At 39.9% G+C, this 25,339-nt stretch overlaps 1 protein-coding gene across 2 annotated transcripts; it reads right to left on the minus strand.

Moving 5' to 3' along the window:
• Positions 1-252: 252 nt before the first annotated feature.
• Positions 253-6,078, minus strand: irx2a (iroquois homeobox 2a). 2 transcript variants are annotated; one of them, XM_052016330.1, is made up of 5 exons: positions 5,721-6,078; positions 4,429-4,837; positions 3,124-3,810; positions 2,804-2,867; positions 253-2,501 (listed from the first exon to the last, which is right to left on the minus strand). In XM_052016330.1, the coding sequence occupies exons 1-4, from the start codon at positions 5,955-5,957 to the stop codon at positions 2,824-2,826; spliced, it is 1,377 nt and encodes a 458-aa protein (XP_051872290.1). In that variant the 5' UTR covers positions 5,958-6,078; the 3' UTR covers positions 253-2,501; positions 2,804-2,823. The 2 variants fall into 2 exon arrangements, with proteins under 2 accessions (XP_051872290.1, XP_051872291.1); XM_052016331.1 differs by lacking the exon at positions 5,721-6,078 and adding an exon at positions 5,111-5,238.
• Between the last annotated feature and the right edge of the window lie 19,261 nt (positions 6,079-25,339).

Genomic DNA, 25,339 nt, shown 5'->3' on the forward strand with positions numbered 1-25,339 from the left:
ATTGTTTTCTAAAGCCCCAGAGACACGTTCCTATTCATATCAAACACTATTTAAATTGAGTATACTTTCTTCACTTTGTGACCTTTTGAGCCCCAGTTACGCAACAACCGAATTAATGACTACTTTGGTCTATTGACAAAATAAACAAACTCAGTTTTAATTAACACAGCGATAATGACTAGCATTATATATATATACATATACAAACTATTTTCTTAAACACAGTACTTCCAGTCAATTACAAATATAACTCTCACAGACAAATTCATTTGGGATTGTTTCGAAGGATTGCTTAATTTGGGGGGGGGGGGGGAGGGAGGAGAAATGTGAATTAGTTAAACAACAATCCCCGAGTTTGTCTTCGGTTATTATATTTCTTTAATGAGATAATGGGAGTGGATAGAGTGCAGATTCTGGAAAAGTGGGAAAGGACGTGTTTAGTTTAATTTTTCTACCGTAAATAAAATCTGCAGATACTAAAATCTTTCCAATTATTGTTCCGGGGTGTTTGGGCGATGGTGCTGTTGTTCCCAATCAGTGTCAATATTATACAACACTTTAACAATGCTTGTTTCTTGTCAAGAGATGAAGAAATATTCCTCTAATAAATGATAAACGGCAAGACAGAAGCTATTGCTCTTCCCGAATAAACGCAGTACTGTATAACAATATCAAGCTTGATCAATGAACGGGTCATTAGACACTTAACATCCCGAAGGCTGATGGCTTCAAGTGTTGCAGGGGATCACTTTCAAATGCCCTTCGCTAACGAGAAGTGACCAACGCCAACAATTTTCAGAGCAAAATAAGTCACTGGGGAAGCTATCAGAGCCTGCGTGTCAATTTCTCCTGTTAAAGCAATTTCTCCTCAGCCGCCAGATTGAGGCATTTGAGATGGCAGATGTTTAGACAAGATTTTATAAATTGTCGAATATCCTCCATAATGAACCCTGACTGGCCGCTCCAAACGGAGCAGCAACTAGTATTTTTTCCCGCTGGGATCTAATACTCTTTTAAAAATCGCGCAGTAGAACATTATTACTCATCCCATGGAGTGAAATGCATGGGGCCTTTGAAATATTTTGAGATTGATTACAGCGAAGTCAAAGGCGTTGTTGTAGGCCGTCGACTTGTCACAATGGCTAATTCTGGATATTTATGTTCCTTTGGAAAATGTGCTAATTATTATAATTAATTGCATATCTTTAGTTTTCCTTTAAACAGAATGATTCGTGCCACCGAATATATCGTGGTCATTTAAAAAAAACCTGAATGAAACAAAATAAAACTGTAATTTTTCACCCTTCCTTAATCTTTCCACCTGGTTTTACCTAAATACAATTTGTTTCACCGAGTATTATATCAAGTTACTCTCATGCTTCCAAAGCTCTAATTCATGTCTTTTTTTTTAAAAATGCTGCATCTACTGGAATTTTCGTTAACAAACCTTCTGATATTGCATAGTAATGCAAGCATATGTACTCCAATAATTCACCTTTCCATAACAGTTACAATGGAAAATTAGCGGAACTTGGAATTTATATCACTGGGATATAAACTGAAACCCATTTGATTATCTAATATTTCAGGTATACAACAGTCTCGGTCAAAACGACAATTACCAAATACATCGGGGCCCTATAATCCTGAGATTGGATAATGCCATTTTTAAATAGTTAATGAATATCTGCCTTTGGTTGCAATTTAAATATTCAGTAGATTGGATATTGAAGTTTTTCACGAATGTTTGATATTATTCTCAGCTTTGCTGCCTACACTCGAAACAGTAAATAACATTTTTGATTTGAAGTAAATATCAAACGCATTTTTAAAGATGTTTTAATTCAGATTCCAAAATCAAAGCAAAAAATATTTTAATGACAACTGAACTTTGAAAAAGTAATGCCGAATAATTCAAACAACGTTTTGAAGAAATTGCAGTTACAGGCTAGTCAATTTTATTTACATTTTAAGATATAAATTAGCAAAGAGTGCTTATAACAACCAAACAGATTGTAATTGTCATCACGTTTCCAAAATAACAAGCAGATTTATTTACAAAATGTTCAGTTTCCATTGCAATACAACTTGCATAAATTACTAGAAGCTTTATGTCATCATTACAAAAATAAATATCAAATGTTTTCCACTTTTCAGATACTCAAGTTCTTCAATCACATTGTTCTACTGTATATCTACAAATAGTTTTACAATAAAGCCGCATTACACCTAGAACGTGGCAAATAAACGGATCAAGTGAAGAAAACCTGAGAAGACATTATTTTCCAAAAGTCACATATACAGAATAATAATTAACCAACAAATGCACAGATATGTTGCACGGATTTGCTTTCTTAATAACATAATCTGTGGAATTAAAATAGTGCTCTGTGGGTCTTCTCTATACAGTGGCACAAGATGTGATCCGGTATTATGTACATTTTTTGCTTAATAGCTGGGGGATGGCTCGCTGACATTTTCAAAGCAATTGTGACACCTACCTGCAGACCAAGGAAATAAAAGAAAACCCAGTCAACCAACTCCTTCAATTGTTATCGCACAGCTGTCACAATTTTAAAGACACATTAACCACATCTCGCTTAAAATACTGCAGGAATTGCAATGGAGGTCACAGCTTCCTTACACGCTAAATATTTCTTACCTATAAATTAACGGCCTTAACTAAGAATGCAATTTTCATTCAGAGCAATATTTCCTTTGTGTCATTTTTTTCCTCATTTGTTTTCAGTACTTTGATTCTAAACTTTATAATTTAGATGTTTCAATGCATATGATCACTTACTTGTACTGCCGATAAAACATCTATAGATATGGTTGCACTCCTACTGTGCAGACATCACTGGGGTCTGTCAAAAAATACAACCATCATTTAGTCACAGCTCTCTCTATGTATTTCTATCAGCCTACAACTAACTAAGATTGCAAGTACAATTTTAATTCTTGAGAAACAACAACATTTGACAGGCCTTCGCATATCCAGCTCAAGTGTGAGGCAACTGAAGCCAGAGCTTGATACTGAAGCAGTTTTTCCTAAGGGTGGTTGATGGCTATGGTTAATGGCCAGCTTTTCATTGTAAACAGAAAGCTTGCATCAGCACGTACCTTTTTTGGAGTCGTAGTTCGTGGCTCTGAAGTGCTGCTCTAGCTGGGAATTCGTATTTTTCAGAGAGTCAGTGTTCTGTTTGTGTATAGAAGCAGTGTTTAAGACAGTCTCGTTGGTGCTGTACCGCAGTATGCCTTGACTTTGCAGATGATTAAAGTTAGCATAGTTCGTATAGTTAGTGTAAAAGGGAGAAGTATAGTAAATGGGCCTGCCAAGGATTGAAGTAGCCGGGTAGGTAGAGCTGGACGATGATGACGAGGAGGTCGGCGATGAAGAACATATCTGACCGATCTGCTGTTTAATATCCGAGGTGGCGATTTCCGCTAAAGACCAGAGCTTGGGTTTGCTGACTTGAGTTTGTGAAGCTGAAGAGATGATACTGTTCAGGCGATTTTTATTTCCACTCCCCGAGCTCTCTTCCTCTTGAACATCAAGGAGTGAGGCATCCACCCTGGCGAGAGGCGAGGAATTCATAGTTTTGTGAGACAGGTCCCTGTCCTCTTCTTCCTCGTCGCTAGCACCATCCTCATCAGCACCATCCTCATCAGCAACAATACAATTGTCACATTTCTCCTTCGATTCTGATCCAGATTCACAAATGCTGTCCTCTACTCTGTTCGCTTTATCCCCTTCACATTCGGGGGAGCAGGAGCTGTCAGTAAGTGTGTCGACGTGCAAACTAATACCTGGAACAAAACAAGAAGAGCTTCTGATTAAATAGGTCGGATTGTCCCGTTTTACATTTTAAAAAGGTATTCGCATGAGCTTACAAAAAAAGGCCTCAGTGCACGATGCACACTCAAACACAGGCAAAAATAGTATTCATTTATAATGATGTGCAAGTAGATTTAATGGATATTGTACTGATCATGCAACTGTATTATAATGTGGCGTAATTGAAAACATTGTTGAATTGGTTAATTCCTCCTCTGCTCAAAATAAAGCAGAAGGTTTCATGGGATTCTGATTATCGGAGTAGGGTAGTTAACGGTGCAATATTTAACATCTCTATGTTGTAACAAGTATTTGTCGATGTGCGGAAAACCATTAATATGGCAGAACTTGTGTGAAGTGAATTCCCCCCCCCCCCCCCCCAAGGAGTAGTGATATCTATTATGTAGGTGATTCTTAAATCTTTCCGCCTGCCTGCATACATGGAAGTATGTGCAGCGAGGCCTCACTAGGTTTCACAAAGCTTGAATGCACCAAATATCGATTCTGATATTTGTTTTAATGCTTATCTTGTCAGTCGGACTTGCGCAACGGAGGGAATGGTTAAGGAGAACATAATCCATGTCACAAACCTTCATCCTCGGCTGAAGTTTCGATGTGATCGTGTTTTTTCTCAGAACTTTCTTCTTTGCTTCTCTCGCTTTCTCCCAGTTCTTCCTCCTCCTCGTCCTCGCTCTTATTCCTGGGAGCCCAGGTCATTTTATTCTCCTTTTTGAGTCTCCTCCTGGCGTTGGCGAACCAAGTGGAGACCTGGGTCAGGGTCATCTTGGTGATGATGGCCAGCATGATCTTCTCCCCTTTGGTCGGGTAGGGGTTTTTCCTGTGCTCATTGAGCCAGGCTTTGAGAGTGGCCGTGGCGTCTCGGGTGGCGTTCTTCCTGTAAGCGGGGTCGTTGAGTTGATAGGGATAAGCAGCGTTGCCGTAAGGATGGTAACTGAGGGTTCCTGCCATCCCTGTGGCGTGGGCATCGTACGGCGAACCCTTGAAATACAACAAAATACCCCATCGTTACTGCAACATTTTATGCAATGAAATTCCAACTTACAAATTACTGCTAACAGGAAGATAAAGCCAGTGTTTTTCCCCTAACAATTGAACCGAAATTCTATTCAACACACTTCACTAATCGAATAATAGTTTGTGTAATTTGAAATAAATATCGATAATGCTGTACGTATTTCTTTTTTATTTTAATTATCTGAGTTCTATTTTCAGGGCACTTAAACATGGCGGCGAGCCTCTTTCCAACATTACCTTCAAACCACTTGCAGCAACTTATAGACAATAAATCTAGCTGCATGTTTTTTTTAAACAATTGCTGCTCACGGACGTTGCTATTTTGCTGTTGCTGACATTTGGTTGTGTCGACCTAAACACCGAGGCCATCTTCTCCCGACCTTTTTATAATTAGATGCATAAACGGCGGTACAATTACCACCCAGCTTTACTTCCGAAAATTAGCAATCTTTTAACTTTCACCGTCAGCGTTTCGCCACTCTTCCCGCGAATGCTTGCACCTCGTCCTCCCCCCCCCCCCCCCCAATCATTAAACTTTGTTTTTGAGTTTAACAGATGCCCTCCTGTCGTGTCGGATTTTTCAAAACTAGTTAAATGTTTCCTTTAGAACAAATCATTTCTCTTTGTGCATGCGTCTTGTTGCCAAAATAAAAGCGCAATACGCAGTGACTGAGTTTGCCTATTGGTATCTCATCAGGCTAGGTGGTAAATTTAACAACACATTCAAACATTTTCTACAGCGAAACTTCCTTAAAGCCAAAAACTCTCCAAATTAAAATAAATGCGAATTAAAATTATATCAAATAATAACTCCATAAATGCAGTCAGTTTAAATTTATTGACGTACCATGTAGGACGGGAATCCAGTTGCGGGGTCAGTTGAATACTGAAGCGGGTTAGTGAAGCCTGCAGAGGGGGCTGTAAATGCTGCCGAGCCTGCGTAGGGACTGAACGCGGAGCCGGACGAGGCTCTGCCCAGCTCGTCGCTCCTCGGGGCGGTCAGCGCGGAGGCACTGTATGCTGGGCACGAGTAAAGAGCCAGCGACCCTGCTGGCTGGTATAGATAACCCTGAGGATAAGACATTGCTTTCCAAAACAAAACAACAAAAGATTTGTTTTTTTAAAAAACAAAAGAGACAGAAAGAGAGAGAGGGAGAGAAAGGAGAGAGTTCGATTGTTACTAGAGAACCAGCATAGAGCTGAGATTTCCCCCCCCCCCACCCCCCGTTTTGGCTGAGTGCTGGGTTAGGAAGGTGTCTGCATGGAGCTGCAGGAGCTGCTCTAGAGCCTGAGTGCTTTTGCTAAGCGCCGCTGCTGAGTTCTGGTTAGATAGAGCGGCGGCGGGCAACGCCTGTCAATCAGACGGCTTATTTACATATCAGCGCCCCGCCCCCTCCGGCCCTGCCAGCTACAGTCAACCAGCGGCCGCAGGCACTCAGCTCCCAGCCAGGGACCACTTTCTGCAGACCTTTTCTCTTCGTCCTTCCTTTCCGTTTCCCTTTGGCTCCAGCATTACGGTGACTTCAGTTAAACGGTTAAATGCTGCTGTGAATTCTCTCTTTTCTCTTTCCTCCACCTCCTGCCTTGCTCTGTACATCGCATTTTCTTTCCCCCACAGCTCTCAGTTCTTGCCCTTTCTCCTTGAAGCTGCCTCTCGTTGCTTTCTCGCTGCCTTTTTTTCCCTCTCCGTCTGAGCGATTCTATTTCGCAGGGCTTCACTTTCCCGCTGCCGTGCACTGCCTCTCCATTGCCGTTCTTCCTGTGAGCCCTTTTTGAAACATCCCTTATCACGATTCAATGCACCGGGGGCAAGTGCAAACAATAACCGGCGTCGCTGCTCCTTCTTAAAGAGTCTAACTCCACTGAATGCCTTAAAGTAAGAAACATTGGGAGTGCACTATCCAACACAACTTAATGCTCGCCATTTCTAAATAAATCTGACACAATTGCAGGTAACCTGTGCAGTTTAATGCATTCATTTGGCATTTGTCGAGTTTTGAAAGTCATTTGTGGTATTTAATCTATGATTCATTTACGACTCGTCTTTTTTTTTAATTTTGCAAGGTCCTCTTCTCGCCCTTTTTGCCAGCGGATTTCTTGTTAAACCTCTTCGACTGCCTATTTCCGTCACCGAACGATACTCATGGCCTAGTTTTAATTCCATATAAGTTTAAAATAAATGAATAATGAAAATACGGCTTTGGGGTCGTGGAATATATTCTGCTTTTGCGAGAATTGAAATGCGTTTCGGGGAGTGCAGTAGATTTCCCACAACGAAAATTACACATCGTTACTTAAAATTCGACGGGCAATATTAGAATTTCAATTCGCCAGAAATAATGGGGGATTGTAAATAAAAAATGAATCTAGATTGACGTGTGTGGAAATGATGTTGGACAAGCTGACGTTGTTAAACGTTTGTTTAAGATTGTTCGCAAGACTAATTGCATATCAGCCAAAGGTAAAGGCGTGCGCGTTTAACGGAGTCTTGGAAATTAGTCAGAGATATCAGCTTGAAAAAAAATCAATCAATTAGAGAACGCTGGAGTATATTAGGAAGTGTCAAGAGCAAAAGAGGGGAAATGGAAATTAAACGTTCGCTGGCTAGCTCTGGGGCACGTTTTAACGAACTTGAACCAAACAGGCGGTAAAATGAGAGGAATGCTTTCCCAGCTCGTGTCCGTGAAAAGGGTCAAATGAGGGAAAGAATAATGGCGAAGTAATTTGAATTTGGCAGTCGGACAGAGGTTGCGGGAGAGGGAGCTGATGGATTGTGCGCAGACTGCGCTCGCTGAGAGAACGCCATCGTAAACAAGTCGGTTGAGCTGCGACGTTCTGAGCCTAACACAGACTGCCAAGCCATCTACATATATTATTAAAACAACACTTACGCACGTGGTGGTAAAAGAACTTGGATTTAATGGGAGTCACGGAAAACCCAATTCGAATCGCACTGACGTGGATCACAAGTGGACCGTCTGTTATTGGCTTGCAAACCTGATCCTGAATCTAATCACTCGTGTGTTTTGAGAGGATATTTGTAAATGATAGATTCCTTAACAGATGTAGGCAAAATGCTCACTACTTAGTTTATGGGTTGCGCATTGAAATATAATTAGACATTTATGATTTCTTATGATTACTTTATCTTGCTTCAGTTACATCTGGGGGAATCCATTCACGCAGTGACATGCCTCTAATTCTAGCCCGTGCAGACGCGGACTCCTGCGTGGCTGACTCGATATTATGCACGGTGTCTTACATTTACCAGTAGATGATAGCGGTGCTGTGTAGTTTTAATGTTGCCTCTCTAATGCTGCCGACCAACTAACCGTCAGTTCCCCAAACCAGTAAGCGATCTGTAGTGTGGGGCTGATTCAAAGAACCGTTTGTAAATTGATTATTGTAATACGGATTGAATAAAGCGATTTGATATAATTACAGCTATTCAGGCGGGAGGTTTCTCTTGGTTTTAGAGTTGAGTAGAAATATCCAAGAACAAAATAGTCAAACGGAATAACCCCTTCTTTGGTATACTTACGAACACACCATAGAACTATACAAGAGGGTTTAAATTCTAGTTGTCGTTTTGTTGAACTACGAAGATCTAACTCTACTTACCGATTCATTGTTTTCATTCTTATAATTGCAAAGTGCCAGGCGTTTTAATGGGAGATCGACATGTCACCTGAGACAGACGCTGCCTTTTTGAATATGTAAAGTATCGAGGAATTCTGCATACGCAAATGGAGGATATATTGAGCAGGCAGCTCACGGTCTTACGGTTTTCTTCTCAGTCTATTTAAATAGAAGCCGTCATCCATACACGGTGCGTGTATTTGCAATCAAGATAACTAACAAATACAATTACAACCGAGATTAGTAACCCTCCGTGCATACTCCTGGGATTCACACTTACAATGACAGGAGGCTTGTCCCTTTGCAATTCGTCTTCTCCTCCATTAAATTGTATTAATGCACACTCCGCTCATTATCACACTGTTACAATGAGAACAGTTTTGTAACTGGTACATGAATTTATACCCACCCCCCACCACCACCCCGTGTTTTATGACTCTGAGTAGGGATGGGGTTTGCCACTTAAACATTTCAGTCGCCATTATCACTTTACCAAAAAAAATGTTAAATTTACACAACTGGCATTACTTAATATTAACACATCCGTCTACCTGCCATGCTGCTTCGTGAAGTGCTTCGCGTTCAGAGCTGAGTCCTAAATAAATTGTCTTGCTTAAGAACAGAATCCTTTCGAGATCTAAGAGTGCGCAAGAGTAAAAGGGGTGAGATCTACGCCAGTAACCCTTTACGGCCTCCGGGTGCTTTTATTCCCTCTGTAATTAGTTAACACGTTATTGTCGGTGAAGGTGACATTTCTGGCAAGAACTTCATTCTGTCCAAGCCAGAGTTACGATTTACTGGGTCAAATTATACTTTTAACTGGGGTCCATTGCTATCTGGACCAAACTGACCGGCTCTCCGCACAACTCGCAGGCCAAGAGACTTCATGCGTAAAATTAGGCGCTTGAAAAGTGAAATCGTTGACGTCATTATTGATTGAAGCTTTTGCAATTTTCATCGTGGTTTGCACACACACATACCGGCAACAAACCTTGTTTAAAGCGTGGTATTACTGTTTTACAGAAAAAATACTTATTCCCATGTATACGCACTTATCCTGTAATTTGAATAAGTTCTCATTTGTGTTTCTGCAAGTTTATCTTATTATTTGTTGAACATCCCACAGTCAATGTTTTTATTTTAAAGTTCGCTAATCCTGTTTTCTCGAATAATAACTTAGTTTTCACATACGTTTTACAGGAAATAAATACATTAATTCGTTGAAATATTCTGAACAGATCTTGTTGAATTGGATACTCTCGATTGTTTAAATCAAAATAAATCTGTCACTTTCGTTTCGTCTTTGAATGTTTTGAATGCGTGCACGTTGAAACAGGAGGGAATAAACATTATGACAATGTTAGTCATTAAATATTGTTTAAGTTAAATAAGGCCCAGCGCTTAGAGAGAGGTTCCCGCTTTATCGTGCAGAGAGTGATTGGAAAAGTAGCTTTGACGGGAGAAATTGTGAACGGAATTTTCGGATTTAGAATTCTCGGTGCTTTAAGTATGTTATACACATTTTGCAAATGTTCACGCATTACTAAACATGTTGTAGCATTTAACTTGAGCTGGAGTCCTGTGTTAATTCAAAGTCGGAGACTCAAAGCACAGAAGGGGTGCTCTGATTTTCTGAAACAAGGGCAATCAAGTATTATTTCTGACGATTATTGGCCATTATGACGGATCTCAAGCTGCCCCATAATGAATACTTCTCAATGAATACATAACTAGAGAGTGGCGGGATGGACCGCATCTAAACCAAGTGCAAACTGGCGTTAACTTGTTGCTCCACGCATGTTCCACTGAGTTGGAACTTTCTTCGCGATTCGTTCCAATATTACCAGCAGAGAGCAATGCAAAAAAAAAGAAAAATCCAATGCTGTTAATTTGGGACGAAATAAGCATGTACTTTAGCACTTTACTTTATCTTCGCTTCCTGTAGGACTCCGGCCTGGGTGATTCCCCCTGAAAGAAAATAAGATGCAGAACTCTCCACAGTAGTTGCAATGCCGGAACGTTAATACGCAATTCTCCACGGTTCTAATTATTAAATTTCAACTGATAAATGCTCGGGCGATACAAGGCTATACTGACAGAAGCCGTGGGGAGAGGGCGCTCGAAGAAGGATGACTGATGAGCCTGCAGATTAAGTATAACCCGCGTGTGAACATTTCAACCAATGAAATTCAACGTAACTGAATTTCCAAGATTTAGTCAAAATAGCTTTAGATTTTTCTTTCCGGATGTAGGTTAAATACATGTTACCTGAATCAAAAGGATGAATTACATTAAGTGCATCAAAATTAAACACTATTTTCCCAGCGGCTATCCTTAATTCATTTCAAATTGGTCCGTTTATTAAATCACGTAACCAGTCGCAGAGGTGAAGGCTTGCAGCTTTATGAGTATATAAATTACATGCAATTAAACTTGCCAATTCCAATACTTATCCAGTAAGTTTACTGCTTATATAATTAACATCAATATTACTCGTGCTGAAATGTAAACATGAAAGTGTGATATTTAAGTAGAATTGTATCTTATTCACTTGGAAGGGAGATCCAGCGAGATTTCGGACAATATGGAATGAAACTTCACTGCTGAGATAGTTCTGCATGTACGTCGTACCAAAATATTGAAGTGTTTCTCATTTCGCCAAGATCATACTCGCAGCCTTCTCTGTGATTCTGACAACAATTTTACATCAAATACTAAAAGATCAAGGTATAAAAATCTGAGATTTTCACCTGTTGATGGAGCACCTTTGAAAAAATAAAACATATACTATTGTAACATAGAAATTTGTCGAGAACGAAGCTGAACAAATACTTCTAAAGAGAGAAAAGGGGTATCCTTAAAATGGATCGTTCTATGATTGTTACAAGATCATTCAAGTGTACCGTTTCTAAGGCTGAGAAAAGAAGCCCCCTTGTGTGTTTTATCATTATCCTGCAGAGGTGGCAACTGGTATGAATTCAAAATAAAAGAATAGAATGTCGAATTACTTTATTTCTTTATAACCTATAAACTCTTTAAGTTTGCTTTTGAAGATATTACGTAAAATCGGTTGCATTGTCACTTGTTTTACTTAAATTGTCTGGACATTTTGAAGGCAGTCCCTTCCCTTATTGTGGCTGTTTTTGTGTGTTTATTAATGGAATTATACAGATTAATGGAACCAACTTCTGTCTTTCATTCTAACTTTCAAACTTAAATCCATAATATCCAATAAACTACTCATAAAATCACGATCTCACATATATACCAGACGCTGTCAATTTAATCTCACTAAAATAACATGATTTTTGATAGATCTGATATTCACCCAAAGTTCTGAATTACTAAGCTACTTTTGTTCTCATTTCTGAGATTGGCAGAATTGTTCCTTTCGTTCGGTACAGTTCCAGGTACTCGTAGATCTAAGTACAAATTTGCTTTTGTAATCTACTGTATCAACAGATCAATTCGAAAGATTTTGAATCTGTTAGTTTTCATCAGCTCATTAATACCCTCGCGTCAAAGTTTTTCTGTTTACGTCATGCTACCTAATAAGTCTTGTCCCACAATAACAAATTGAAATTGCTTCACTGGGTTAGTTTTCCCAGGGCGACAATGGCTAACACGAGGGGACATCATTTTAAGGTGATTGGAGGAAGATGTAAGGGGGATGTCAGGGGTAAGTTTTTTACGCAGAGAGTGGTGGGTGCGTGGAACGCACTGCCAACAGAAGTTGTGGGGGCAGATACATCAGGGACATTTAAGAGACTCTTAGATGGACACATGAATGATAGAGAAATGGGGGACTATGTGGGAGGGAATAGATCTTAGAGCAGGATAAAATGTCGGCACAACATAGTGGGCCGAAGTGCCTGTACTGTGCTGTGATGTTCTAAGTTCTATGCACCTTCCTTGGAAATACTAAAGTGACCCGAAGTCACTTTATTTTGACAGAACCTTACTTCATCTAATGACTGGAATTAGTGGCCCAAGCTATAAAAGGCATGCAAGCTCAGTTGCCTAAATATATACAATCCTATCAGAAAACTATATCATCTGATTTCTCTGATGGATTAAAAACGGTTTCTAATGGATTCACCACCGTATACTTCACACAGTTCGCTTTCTTCAAACAAAATGGGGTACTGTCGCAATGATATGACTATAACCATCCAGCTAGGTTTTAGCTGTTTTAATTTAAGGAATAAATTACTCCTGTGTTTTGGAGAAAGTACAACCAGTAAAGCTTCACGACATTATATGCAACAGGTAATAAAAAAAAATGGGTAAGCCTTTATTGCATTTAGTACAAGCAAAGGTTCCAGATGCAAAGAGTTGAACACGAATTTACAAACTTTCTCTTCGCTGCTTACCAATCATTATTATAATTTATCTGATTAGCTTTGCGTTGTTAAATAACATTCGCGTTAGTTATCTATGCAGATAAAACACAGGTGTTCTTCGAACCTACAGCAGTGCTGAACACAGCTTGGCAGACAATAGCGAATGATGTGGTGAGCGGTGAGGTGGGAAGACGAAGGTGTTGTTACGGGGCGCAACACAGTGACATTAAATTTGATTTGCAGTTTCTTCCGATCACATTCATATTTTCAAGCACGGGCTGCACGTTTTTTTTCCAACTGCGATGGGTACACTCCTAAAAATACATGCAAATGCCCTCAAGAGTCATGCCACAGTTCATCAAATGCTGAAAACTGGTCTCATACTACAATATCTGTAATGTTGTCTGCCACAAAATAAAAGTTATTCTTTCTCCATCAGCATGTTTTGCATATCCTTCATTTTGTGAGTTACACGGTTGTGTGTATGTGCGGGGGTTGGGGGAGAGGGTTGGTGGTGGTTATTTCCAGATTACACACGGCCAGGTGATGATACCCAAATGTAGACCAGAATCTTAAACTTAACTAGTGAAATAGAAGTCGGTTAACCTTACAAAGTTTTCGGTCTGTATCATCAACAGTTGTTCATTTGGACATCTGGTCTGGCACGTGTTTGTATTTCCCATCGGCAATGTGACGATTTCAGGTGGAAGTTTAGGAATAAATAACCTTTTTCCAGGGGTTTAATTCTGATTTCCACACGTGTAGCACATGCTTATAAACGCTGAGATGTTTTGAAAAGCTTTTGTGTTTTAATATGTAATAGCAGATTCTTATAAACCAGCGGTGCACGCACTACCACCAGAGAGGAAAGCACGTCTGCAAATAATTGTAAGGATTTTGATAAAAGATTCCCTTCTCATTAAATGACGAGATTAAACAAACCGTTCAAAATTGCACGAACTTTAGTCTCAGCGAAATTATAGACTTCTACCATAATCTATGCGGTATTCAAACAACTGTTAAAAAACTTACAGACATCTAATAGTACCATATGTCTGAAGTCTGCTTTGCTAATTAATTCTATTGGGGTAGTCCTGACGCCATGTTGGTATAAGCCTTTTCTCACAATGGAGCTGGTGGAATAAATACTTGCAGTTCATTGATATGATTTGTTTACAACAGATTAAATAGAATACCTTGCTTTACAGGTAAATCACCGATGTCAAAGTGAGTGGAAACACGTGAAGTGTTTCCTATTTCGTGGCCAATGTAACATAAATATTGACATATAGTTAGGGTATTAACAGGAATGAAGCAACCTCGTGACTGCAGCCATTCTGCGTTTCCAATAAGGATTTGATTACAAGTCAGAGAACGCCGCTGCAGTTATAGAATAACGCGAGGATTGGAGTCCGATCTGTCCCAGGAGTAAAGAAGCCCTGAAGTATCGCACTTGGGCTTGACATTTGTGGAGTATAATTACTGTAGTGTCAAAGTCGATTTCTAAGACCTCCCATACAAGCGGGTCATTTGATTTCCTTTTACTCAGAGCGTTGATATTTTAACTACTTAGCGCATGAGACGTTCACGCAACACATTGAAGAAGGCTATTCGGCCAGTCGAGTCTATGCCGACTCTCAGAGGAATTGCGTGGCAGTCGCTTGATTCCCCTAGTACACTACAAGTAATTAACAGTAACTAGTTAATCTACCAGTCAGCACATCTTTGGGGTGTGGGAGGAAACCAGAGCACCCAGGGAGTTCCAAATGGAGCAATCCCTTTGAAGGGCTGAAAGGAGAGGGGAATATTTGTCTAGCGGTGGAGCTCACGGAAATTGCGGAGGGTGATCCATTGAATGCAGAGGCTGGTGGGGTGCAAGGTAAGAACCAGAGGGACTCTGTTCTTGCTCTGTCCAGGGGGAGAAGGGGTGAGAGCAGAGGTGTGGGGATATAGATACGATGAGGTCATGGGCTCTGTCCACAAAGGTAAGGGGGAAGCCATGGTTAAGGATGATTTTCCATCCCTACGACATTACATTGTATGACATGTTCCCATGTAACTGCAGGAGGTGCAATACCTGTCCTTTCATCTCCTCCCTTCCCATTACCAGGGACCCAAACAGTCTTTCCTGGTGAAACAGTGAATCACCTGCACTTCTTCCAATCTAGTGCACTGCCTTTAGTGCTCACAATGTGGCCTCCTCTACATAAGAGAAACCAAACAGAGACTGGGTGCTCGCTGCAGAGCACATATGCTCAGTCCGCAGGAGTGACCCTGAACTTCTAGATGCCTGCACTTTAATTCACCATCCCACTCCCACTCTGGCCTTTTTGTCTATGGCCTCCTTCACTGTTGCAACACAAGCTTGGGAAACAGTGCTTCATCTTTCATCTGTCCTTACCTCTCGCTGCCTTGGTGAAGCAGCCAGCATAATCAAAGACCCCACCTACCCGGGTCATTCTCTCTTCTCTCCTCATCCATCAGGTAGAAGATACAGGAGCCTAAGGGCATGTACCCCCAGGCTTAAGGACAGCTTCTATCCCACTGTGATAAGACTATTGAACAGTTCCCTTGTACGATGAAATGGACTCTGACCTCACAATCTACCTTGTTGTGACCTTGCACATTATTGTCTACCTGCACTGCACTTTCTCTGTAGCTGTGACACTTTACTCTGTACTGTTATTGTTTTTACCTGCACTACCTCAATGCACTCTGTACGAACTCAGTGTAACTGCACTGTGTAATGAATTGACCTGTACCATCGGTATGCAAGACAAGTTTTTCACTGTACCTCAGTACAAGTGACAATAATAAACCAATACCAATACCAATACATTGCAGCCTGCAGGACTCAGATGAAAGATGAAGCATTGTTTCCCTACTTTGGATAACTTCATTGTTTGTGTCAGGACTGGCCATTTTCCCCGCCATCCTTCTTTCCCTTGTCCTTCCCATGAATAGTCCAGCCTGCTGGGCATGTCTCAGTGGGCCAGGCTGTACAACACTGACAGCACTGGCAACACATTACACAGACAAAGGAGCTTAACTACCTCTGTACTGCCATATTATTTCACACTATCAGAGATTTTTTTTCTTGTTCCCCCTATTGCCCTCCCCCATCTTAGATAATTATCCATGACTTTAATGAATCGTGGTGCAGGCTCGACAGGGCAGGCAGCCTATTCCTGCTCCTATTTCCTGATATTTTATCCTCTTAAACTGAAAAAAAGAGGTAATTTATGTTCTCAAGGAATGAGAAAGGTAAATTAAAATGAGCTTAACATGTAATAAAGGAAAACAATCAAACAGATAAAAATAACAGAGTCATTACTGACAGGTTCACCACAGCTCAGTTTTAAACGAAGAATTATACTTCCAATTGTTGGATTTTTCTAATCTCAAATTTTCAGATTGTGAATGTTGCGAAAGGTTTTAGCCAGTGAAGGCAGAAGGTTCATGTGGGCACTGCTGTAGTTTGGCTTTGCATATCACACCTGGAGAATAGATATGTTGAGGAAAGTTATATGGTTTGCAAAGACATGGCAAAGCACAGCAAAAATATTGTTGTGATGGATATTTAACTTCAATAGGTCCAACCTGCACAAACAAAGTTGAATACACAGCATGTTGACACACAACATGTTGAATACACATGTTGCATGTTGAGGGCATGAGACTGTGAAATTTCTATCAGTGTTCTTGAATTAAACCGGTAAAATCAAATATTACTGTCTTTCCCCTGTGAGCCAAATAGCAGTGATTACAACCAGAATTACGTGAACCTTTTATAATTCTACTGCAATAATACCAAGAGGCCCCCTTCAACAGGCTCATAGATGCTCCTGCCATTTTAAATTGTAAGCCAGGGCTGAGGTTTTCAACTGAAAGCAAAATTATTGTTATTAAAATATGAACCATAAAACAAACCATTTTTACAAATGCATTGTGACCAGCTCCAACTTAACCATCATGTCGCTGATCATTTTTACCACTTTGTTGATTTTCTTCCTCCAACACATTTATGTAAGCATTGGTGCAGAACAGTGGTGCAGTTAGTGGAACTGCTACTGAACAGCCCCAGCAACCTGATTTCAATTCTGATTTCTGGTGTTGTCTCTGTAGAATTTGCTTGTTCTCCCCGTGACAGCAAGAGTTTCCCCAGTGCTCCAGTTTCCTTCCACATCCCAAAGACATTCAGGTTAGTAAGTTGTTTGAACGCAAGTACCCTTGCTTGCAACACCTGGTGATATGCTCCCAGCTAAGAAAACCCTGGAAGCCAAACTTGGTTCTCATCAATAATGTCTGAGTTTAGGCTTGAACATAAACGGGCCCCCTTGTTTACTTCTGGGTTTCTGATTTCTGTAACTGGGAAAGTGCTGAGCAAAACATCACAATGATTTATACAATATATATTATTTCAATCTATTCCCCTAAAGGGTGTTCAGGCAATTCAGGCCATGGACTTTTCCATAACTGCCATCAGTGTTTCTTTATAATTGACAGACAGGTTATGTACCTATAACACGTTGACATAGGCAATGTCAATTTTTCCTTCCCATGGGACTGATGAAACTCATGGTAATTGTGGTTGGCAGATATGAGTGTCAGGTAGCCTAAGGATGGTAACCAGCAACCTCTGAATTTTAAAATAAGTGCTTTCTGAAATGCTACTGGGCTCTCCTTTAGCTTTTCAGCACATGTAAAACTGTGTGCTTATTGTGCAAAAATATCAAACCCCTTACTCCTTGATCCATCTTTTTGGATTCAATGCAATGTAAGCAGATGGTTAAATTAATAGATGATGGACAGACCTTAGAAGTGAATGTGTCTGACAAGTCATAATAATAAAGCCAAGTTACAAGGCAATATTTTCAACATTATTTAAATTTATCTGGAAAGTCATCCTGATTGATAGCACTAAGTATACTCCATAACAACAGCAGCATGTTGGACTCTGCCCTGAAATTCATTCCCTTGACTTCAATGGAGGTTCAATTCTACCCTTAACCTTTTAATTATAAAAAGGGACCTTTATTGAGGCTCAGAACAGTGCATTAATTCTCTACTAATGTCAAAGAAAGCTGAAACCTCTTCGTGCAAACACTAAGCTTGAGCGTAAACTGGATGTGAATGCTCAAAGTGATTCCACAGTTATATGTAACAGGACTTTCTCCATGCAGGTATTCCAATCACCTTGCTTTTGCTCTTCAATGTGACAACAAGTTTCTGCCAGGTTAAGGAGAGTCGTGATGGGGGTGGGGGTGGGGGACACTGGTTGGGGCTTTGTTCAAGGAACAAGGAAAGGCCTTCAAGCCATCTTGGTGTAGGAGTGGGATGCAGAGGGATTGAGTGTTCATGGTGAACATGAGCCCATTGAGACCAGGAAGCTGGAGACAGATAAAATGATAGAGGGTGTCAGAGGTTTCATGGATGTAGAAGGAAGAGAATGGACAAGGAAAGAACAGTCAAGGCAGGAAGAAATCAGTTCTCTAGAGTAAAAACAGACAGAAGAAAATGGGTCCATCAGAACAGTTCTTCTTGTGGATCTTGGGGAGGAGGTAGAAGTGGATTGTGGGAGACTGCAGAGGGAAGATCTCCAAAGAAAATGATTGCCTGGGAGGGAATGGTTTGATGGGATCAATGTCTGGAGGGTGATAGACATCAGAGGACTAATGTTCAACCTCTGCAAGGTTGAAGATAATTTACTGAATGGAAACAGCACTGCCCTTGTCAACAGGTTGATGACAATATTGGGCTTTGTCCTCAGTGAGTGAAGTGTGGCAAGATGAGAAGAGAATAGGTTTGCGTAAGTAAGGGCTGTGGAAAAATTGAGTTGGTTAATGTCACTCCAGCAGTTAGAGATGAAGAAGTCTAGATAGGGTAAAATGTCAGAAGGAGGCGTGTTACTACCATCGGGGAGGAGGTACAGGAGCCTGAAGACCCACACTCAATGTTTCAGGAACAGATTCTTCCCCTCTGTCATCAGATTTCTGAACAGTCCACGAACCCATGAACACTACCTCGTTATTCCTCTTTTGCACTATTTATTTATTTTTGCAGCTTATAGTGATTTTTATGTCTTTATATTTTTCACTGTACAGCTGCCACAAAATGACAAATCTCACAACATATGTCAGTGATAACAAACCTGATTCTGATGGATTTGGAACTCTGAAGATAGGAGAAAGAGTCTGTCATCTGGGGTGAAGATTTCTGGTCAAAGAAAAGGGCTTTGAGGCACAAGGATCATAGAAGAATTCAACATCATTTCAGACTTGAAAATCATTGTGATGGAGATACGGGGGAATAAAGCTGAGGCCTTTCCTGAGGATTGATCATCCTACATCAGAGAGGAGAAGATCAGAGGGATAGTAAAAAGGTGGCAAAAGGCGGAACAGGGGAATAGATGAGGCTGGAGGAAAGTGGAGGAAAGATTTGGAGATTATTACAATTCAAGAGTCGTTGAAAAACAAAAAAATGCTGCAGATCCGAGAGAGATTAATACTTCAGGTGGAAGACACTTCATGAGTTGTGATGAAGGGTCTATGACCAGAAATCATAACTCTGAGTTCTCTTTCCATAGATTCTGCAAGAGCTGTTAAAGTGTGAATCTTCCATGTCGTCCAAAGGGCATTCATTAAAATTACTGGCGTCTAAGTTTATCATTTCCTCTCAGATGAAAAAAATTACACTGAGGGTGTTTGCAGGGAATGATTCCGTTCATTCATAGGTGTGAGATCAAGTGTTAATGGAGGATATACTCATGAAAGAGGGGGAGTAGTTGGTTTCTCTGATAGACAAGCTGGAGATCCAAATGTAGGGAATGCTGGTATGTGAATTAGGCCCCACCTGCCTTTGGCAGGTACTCATCGATGGACTGATTTCCATGTTTTGAGTTTGAGATCAGGTTGAGTTATCTTACACTGATTAGCTTCCTGATCCATACCCATCCAACAGCATATTGGATTTGGCTTTGCAATAGATTTTATTCTATCTTTGAATAACTCAGCTGACACACATGAGAGTTTGGTTGAAAAAACACAATATCCAGTTTTAACCACATGGATCTTCTATTTTGTCTTCATGAGTTATGCAACCATATGCTGAGATATTGTATGATCAGGCACACATTTGAATGTAAGATGTTGAAACAGTTTATCAGAGAGACTAATACTGCCATAATCAAGAGACTATCTAAGGAAGATTCGAAACTTATATCAGCAACATTACAACACTTCCTGCTGTCTGATAAAGAAGGAAGAAATTTAGAATAAGGAAAGGTACAATAATAGCACATTTTTTTCTTTCCACTCAGGATAACTGACATGTGCAGCAAACGCTCAAGAAAAGTAATAAAGGCAGAAGCCCTAAATTCATTTGATAACCAGCTGAATGCTCAGATATGGGTTTTTGGGAATTTGTTTGGATAGATGACTGCTCTTTACATAACTCCAGCTGCGTAAGAGTGACAGGATTGTGGATAACTACTGTCTGAGCATCCTACAAACTTGTTAGAATACTGGTACATCAAATGCTAGTAGACATTTACAACCTAGAATCGGACCCACTGGCATGTGGAGCCAGCAGCCACTCCTTACCCATGGCTGTTAAATTCACCCGAAGACTTCAGTGCATGCAGATGGGAGATCATCCACTTTGGTTTGAAAGGGATAGAATGGAGAGCTTTCTAAACAATGAAACAATGGAAGTCCAAAGTGATCAACAAAATACCATGGGCAGGTACAGAAAAATAATTAAGAGGCAAAAGGAACACTTAGATCAAAGGAACTTTTTATTTAGAAGACTGGAGTACCAAGTAAATATAAGTTAAGGTATACCTGAACACAACCCTAGTTAGACCATACATGTGGTACAGTGAGCTGTTACGGGCAGCACACCTTAGAAAGGGTATTGACTGTGGAGGGAGTGCCACAAAGATATACCAAGATGATAGTTGGAATTAATTGGGTTAAGAAACAAGGATTGTTTATGGAAACTAGGCTTATATTCCATAGAAATTACAAAGTCAGGGTGCAGGTTTGTTTGATATCTTTTGAGGAAGCAAACCCAAAGTAATAGATAGAGAGAAACTCCTTCTGCTGATTGGGAAATGTGGGATGAAGATCAGAGTCTAAATATTAGAGACAAGCCTTCCAGAAGAGAAGTTTGGAAACACACCTACAGATAGATGGTAGAAATTTAGAGCAAGCTTCTGTAAATGAAAATATTTACTCGATCAATTGTTAAACTTAAATTTGAGTTTGATAGATTGTTGATACCAAAGTTGGAAAGGAATGTTGTAAGAAGGCAGGTATATGAATTTGGGTCACAAATCAGTCATGATCTCATTAATGACTTAGCAGACTCAAGGAGCTAAATGGATTCCTGAACCTGTGTTCCCATGTTCTGAAAAAAGAAACACTGACACTTATGTTTTAGGAATCACCAGATTTTCTGCTGGCCTGAGGGAGTGTTCGTGCAACGAGAGAGTGGCACAGTGGCACAGTTAGCAGAGCTGCTGTCTCTCAGCTGCAGCGACCCAGGTTCAGTCCTGATCTCTGTTTCTGTGTGGAGTTTACATGTTCTCTCTGCAACCGTGGGCTTACCCTGGGTACCCTAGTTTCCTCCATATCACAAAAATATTCCAGTTTATTCCAATTTAGTTTGCCCTAGTATGTAGATGAATGGTAGAATATGGGGGAGGGAGTAAATTAATGGGAATGTGGGGAGAATAAAATGGGTTAGGGTAGGGCGACACACTAGCGTAGCAGTTAGCGCGACGCTATTACAGCGCCAGCAATCGGTGTTCGACTCCTGTTGCTGTCTGTAAGGAGTTTGTACGTTCTCCCGTGTCTGCGTGGGTTTCCTCCTGGTGCTCTGGTTTCCTCCTACATTCCAAAGACGTACGGGTAGGTTAATTTGGGTTTAAAATGGGTGGCGCGGACGTTGGGCCAGAAGGGCCTGTTACCACGCTGTAAATAACATTTTTTTTAAATTTAAAATTTAAAAGATTTATAAAAGGATTAGTGTAAAAGTGGGTGCTTGATGGTCATTGCAGACTCTGCGCTTAAGAGTCTGTTTCTGTGCTGGATCTCTCTACGATGCTGAGGCACCCAATCGTAACCCACCCCACTTCAACCACCCATTTTCAGTATGCTTACAGCTTATTTAGCCATCATGACTTTATTTAAATATTAATGATATTTTGTTTTAATACATTTAACTTTAGAATTAAAGCAGAATTTATAAGGCATAGAATACATGTCAGTCCTTTTTTCTCCTCCCTAAACCTCTGATTTAATGGTATTAGATTTGTTGCAGTGCAGTGGCTTGCCTGCTGGTGCTGAACAAACAGCTTATATTTAAATCTATTTGGTAATTCAATCTGTTTAAATGTTGAAATTTCTGAGAAATACTGGGGAAGAAATAACTTAAAGTGTGTATAATTGAATGCAGTAGACTCAAATGCAACCTATATTGATCATAACCTTTCTGGCCAAACACATCTAGCTATTTTGAAATATATTAAAATATATCACCACTTACAAGTACAAATAAACACACTTATATAGATAAATAAATGCATGTGTGTGTATATGTGCATGTGTAGTATATTAAATAATATAAATATTAGAAATCAATGGCTGTTTCCTTCTTTTAAATCAAGTGTTATCCATCATATAATAGAATTTATGATGGATGCCAACTGATTTGAAAGAAGGAAACAGCTATTGATTTTTAATATTTTCTCAAAACTTGTTTACAGCTGGATAATACAGCAGCTGTGTGGCTGGTTGTCTCTGTGTGGAAGGGGATTATTACCAGTGCTTTTTGATGAGATAAATTGTCTAGAATGAGTTGAATGGCTAAAGGGGATACTTTGATGTTATGTCAGTTCATTTACCCTTATGACTAAATGATTATTGATTTTATATTTTTAAGCTCTTGAAATGTGAAAATAAGTTGGCAGAGAAGCCGGCTGTGTTAGTTTTATTAATTTATTTCTGCAGGGCATAATTCACTTTGGGCCAGATTGTGAAGGTTTTTTGGGTTCATGACCGACCTCAGATACAGATGCAGAAAAATGGCTTATTTATATAGTCATAGCAAGTACTCCCAAAATCAATAGTGTTGAGGATTGGATGATTAAACTTTACTCCCATCATGGTATACATTGCTTTAGCTGCCTCTGAAATAATCTCAAGTGGGACTTAGTTATTTGATCAAATATAGGAAAGGGTGGATTTGCTGGAGAGAAATATATTTTCTTTAACTGCACTTGACTTCAGATAAACACATACTTGATCCAAGTATAATTCTGATCAAATCTTTGAATTGTACTGAATCAGAAATTATATTTCTGAACTTCATGGCAGAGAATCTGATCCAGGAATAAAGTATAATGGTCCTAATCCAAGTCTAAAGTGTTCTCCAATTACTCATGTTTCACTGCTCATCACAATGTTAAACCAACACATTCCAGTCATTTTATTCATATCAACAAGTTCCTGTAAAAACTCATTTTTAATTTAAATTCAGTTGCATCATAAATAAATTAATAATATTTAAACGTTAGTTCAATTGATTTTTATATGTGCAGTTACTGAAAACTGACCCAACCACAACCTTTATCCAAGTCATAAAAAGTTAGTGATTATCTCAACTGAACATTCAGTTATTTAGCAATATTGATAATTACTAAGTGTATGAATCAATCACTTGCTCTATGGTATGTTATTCATTTAAAGGCCTGTAAATTCTTTTGCATTGTGTAATGTTTCTATGTTTCACACTGTGTGATTCTCCTTGAATTTGAATTGCTTCTGAGTGCTCCATGCAGACCATTCATATGGAAGCAGATATTCACAATGCATGTGAGGACTATTCAGAGAAACTTTAAATCAAAACAATTGCAGATGCTGAAAATCTGAAATAAAAACAGAAAATGTTAGAAAAACTCTGTAGGTCAGGCAGTGTCTGTGGAAAGAAAAACAGTTAATGCTTCATGTTGGGAATCCTTTATCAGAACCCAACTGATGTTTTAGGTTCTAGGGAAAGATGATGGATGGAAAGAATATTCCCCTTGTCTATGATAGGGGTGAATACTGAATGATTCACATGGTGGGGGTTCTGTCTGAGAGAGGATGGAGAAGACTTGTTAATTATACCTGATCTGTCTGGAGGAGATGTAAGTAGAAAGAGATAAATGACAACTCTTGAGAAAAATAATAGTCACTGGAAGTCTGAAGTAAATGAGAATGCTGGAAATACTCAGCAGGTCAAGCAGCATTTATTAAGAGAATTTAAAAAAAACAGATGTTACAGATTGATGACTTTTTATCAGAATAGACCAAGTCTGACACAGATTGGTCATCTGAAATTGTTCTGACCACCTCTGCCCCTTGCTTGGCTTCCCAACAGAAGTCACAAGCAATATCCAGAGGGCTCAGTCTTTGTACAGTCCTAAGGTCTGTAACATGCAATTTGGAAGATGAGGTGTTATTCCTTGAACTTATTTTGGGCTTTACTAGAACTATGAAAGAAGGCAAAGGCAGAAAAGTCAGACCGAAAATGGGAAGGAGAATTAAAGTGACAGGTAATTGTTAGCTTTGAGTCTCTTAAGTGCTCAGCAAAGCAGTTCCACAATCTACATTTATTTTCTCCAGTGTAGAGGAAACCCCACATTGTGAGCATCGAATACAGTACACTAAATTGGGAGAAGTACAAGAGATTTGTTGGTTCACCTGGATGTTGGGAAGGGGGGAGTTGAAAGGACAAGTCTTGCATCTCCAGTTATTGCATAGGAAGGTGCCATGTGAAGGGGAGAGGGTGCTTGTAGAGATGGAGTAGTGAACCAGGGAGTTGAAGAGCTAATGGCCCTTTCTGAATTCTGAAAGGGATGGGAAAGATATGTCTGGTGGCTGCATCACATTGAAGCTGGTGGGAATGATAGAGATGGTCTATTGTATGTGGAATCTAATAGAATGAAAGGTTAGGATGGGGGGAGTGTGCAGGGAGGGCAGGGGCCCTATCCTTCCTAAAGAAGATTGTTCAAGGTCGTACATGGCTCATGTTTCAGGCCATCTCTGTATCTTGCCTGTGTTCCCAACAGAAACCATGAACAATATCCGGCAGGCTCAGTCTTTGTTCTCTTCTAGCCGGTCTATAATGGAATAGCCTGATTGGCATAAAGGTGGAACAGGGGACTGACACTGGATGAATAAACCATGATTACTGCTCAGTAAATGGACAAACACCTGCAGACACATCTTCCCTACGTCCACTTTCAGTATCAGACAGATTTCAATGAGATCCCCCCTCGAAAGAGAAACTGTTCCTTTTCCAAGTGAGCATATAAAAGATAAGGAATGCATTACTGTGCTAAAAACAAATCACATGTCACAGCGGCAATGGTTGATACATAATAAGATGGGTAAATAACCAAGTACACAGTTGTTGTATTTTTCCTGTGTTCTGGGAA

Source organism: Pristis pectinata, chromosome 5 (genome assembly GCF_009764475.1).
Source record: "Pristis pectinata isolate sPriPec2 chromosome 5, sPriPec2.1.pri, whole genome shotgun sequence".
NCBI classification, from domain to species: Eukaryota; Metazoa; Chordata; class Chondrichthyes; order Rhinopristiformes; family Pristidae; genus Pristis; species Pristis pectinata.

Bases quoted from the DNA above. Each gene is read 5' to 3' on its own strand.
- irx2a (XM_052016330.1), bottom strand. From the start codon at position 5,957: ATGTCTTATCCTCAGGGTTATCTATACCAGCCAGCAGGGTCGCTGGCT. The intron at 3,811-4,428 runs GTTTGTGACATG...GTTTTGTTCCAG, and splicing joins AACTTCAGCCGAGGATGAAG to GTATTAGTTTGCACGTCGAC. The intron at 2,868-3,123 runs GTACGTGCTGAT...ATTTTTTGACAG, and splicing joins GAACTACGACTCCAAAAAAG to ACCCCAGTGATGTCTGCACA.